Here is a 1,243-nt window from a genome sequence, read left to right on the forward strand (position 1 = left end):
TACATGTATTGAGCCATGTGCCTGCTCATCTTAGCTGCTATGATGCCTGACAGGAGCTTCCATGTTGTGCAGAGGCAGGTTATTGGGTGGTAGTCCGATGGTACTGCTCCTTTCTGAGAATCCTTCAGGATCAGGACTGTCCGGCCTTCAGTTAACTACTCAGGGTGGGTTCCATCCATTAGTAGCTGGTTCATTTGTCCTGCCAGGTGCTCATGGAGTGAAGTTAGCTTCTTTAACCAGTAGGCGTGGATCATGCCGGGGCCTGGTGCTGTCCAGCTCTTCATACTTGAGACCCTCTCTTGAATGTCTGCCATTGTGATGATTACTGGGTCTTGTGCAGGGAGGTTGCTGTGGACTGCTTTTAGGTCCACCAGCCACTGGGTATTGTTGTTGTGTGATGCCTCCTTCTCCTATATGCTCTTCCAGAAAAGTCTGTTGTTGTTTGTTTGGTGTTATACCCCATAAATACCATCCATCCACTATATTGACTGGAGTGGGTGTCTAGTTTGTCACTAACAGCCTGCTCAAGTCTATTTCCAAAATGGACCTGTTTCTATAAAAACCTAATGTACACATATTATTCTTGTTGATTCTCTCTTCTGTCTACAGTATGGTTTGTAAGCTGAACACTCGAACCAGCATCCTGGCAGCTACCAACCCTAAAGGCCAGTACGATCCCAATGAGCCACTGTCAGTGAATGTAGCCCTGGCCAGCCCTTTGCTGAGTCGTTTTGATCTGGTTCTAGTTCTGCTGGACACTAGAAACACAGAGTGGGACCGTATCATCTCGTCTTTTATTCTAAAGGACAGAGGTAAAGGTTATAATTTTAAATTTGAAAATGTAATACTAAAAGCAAAACAATAAATTTCAAAAATGAATTCTGAATTATTTAAATAATTTAATGAAGGCTATTGTGATAGTTATTTGTTGTCATCATCTATTTGACTGGTATAGTGAAAATGTTTCACAGCATCATTCCAAAGAGAAATCAGTATATCTCTTGATACAGTGCCTTGCGAAAGTATTCGGCCCCCTTGAACTTTGCGACCTTTTGCCACATTTCAGGCTTCAAACATAAAGATATAAAACTGTAATTTTTTTGTGAAGAATCAACAAGTGGGACACAATCATGAAGTGGAACGAAATTTATTGGATATTTCAAACTTTTTTAACAAATAAAAAACTGAAAAATTGGGCGTGCAAAATTATTCAGCCCCCTTAAGTTAATACTTTGTAGCGCCA

General features: G+C 41.1%; 1 protein-coding gene across 1 annotated transcript in view; it reads left to right on the top strand.

Annotated features, from left to right (window-relative positions):
• The window catches only part of mcm9 (minichromosome maintenance 9 homologous recombination repair factor), a 25,457-nt gene that overhangs the window by 17,402 nt on the left and 6,812 nt on the right, over nt 1-1,243 (top strand). Inside the window, exon 11 of the mRNA XM_020611482.1 lies at nt 610-812. Within this exon, the coding sequence (XP_020467138.1) occupies nt 610-812 (203 nt within the window). The remainder of the gene's footprint in view (nt 1-609; nt 813-1,243) is intronic.

This window comes from Monopterus albus, unplaced genomic scaffold, assembly GCF_001952655.1.
Source record: "Monopterus albus unplaced genomic scaffold, M_albus_1.0 scaffold114.1, whole genome shotgun sequence".
In the NCBI taxonomy this organism is placed as follows: Eukaryota; Metazoa; Chordata; class Actinopteri; order Synbranchiformes; family Synbranchidae; genus Monopterus; species Monopterus albus.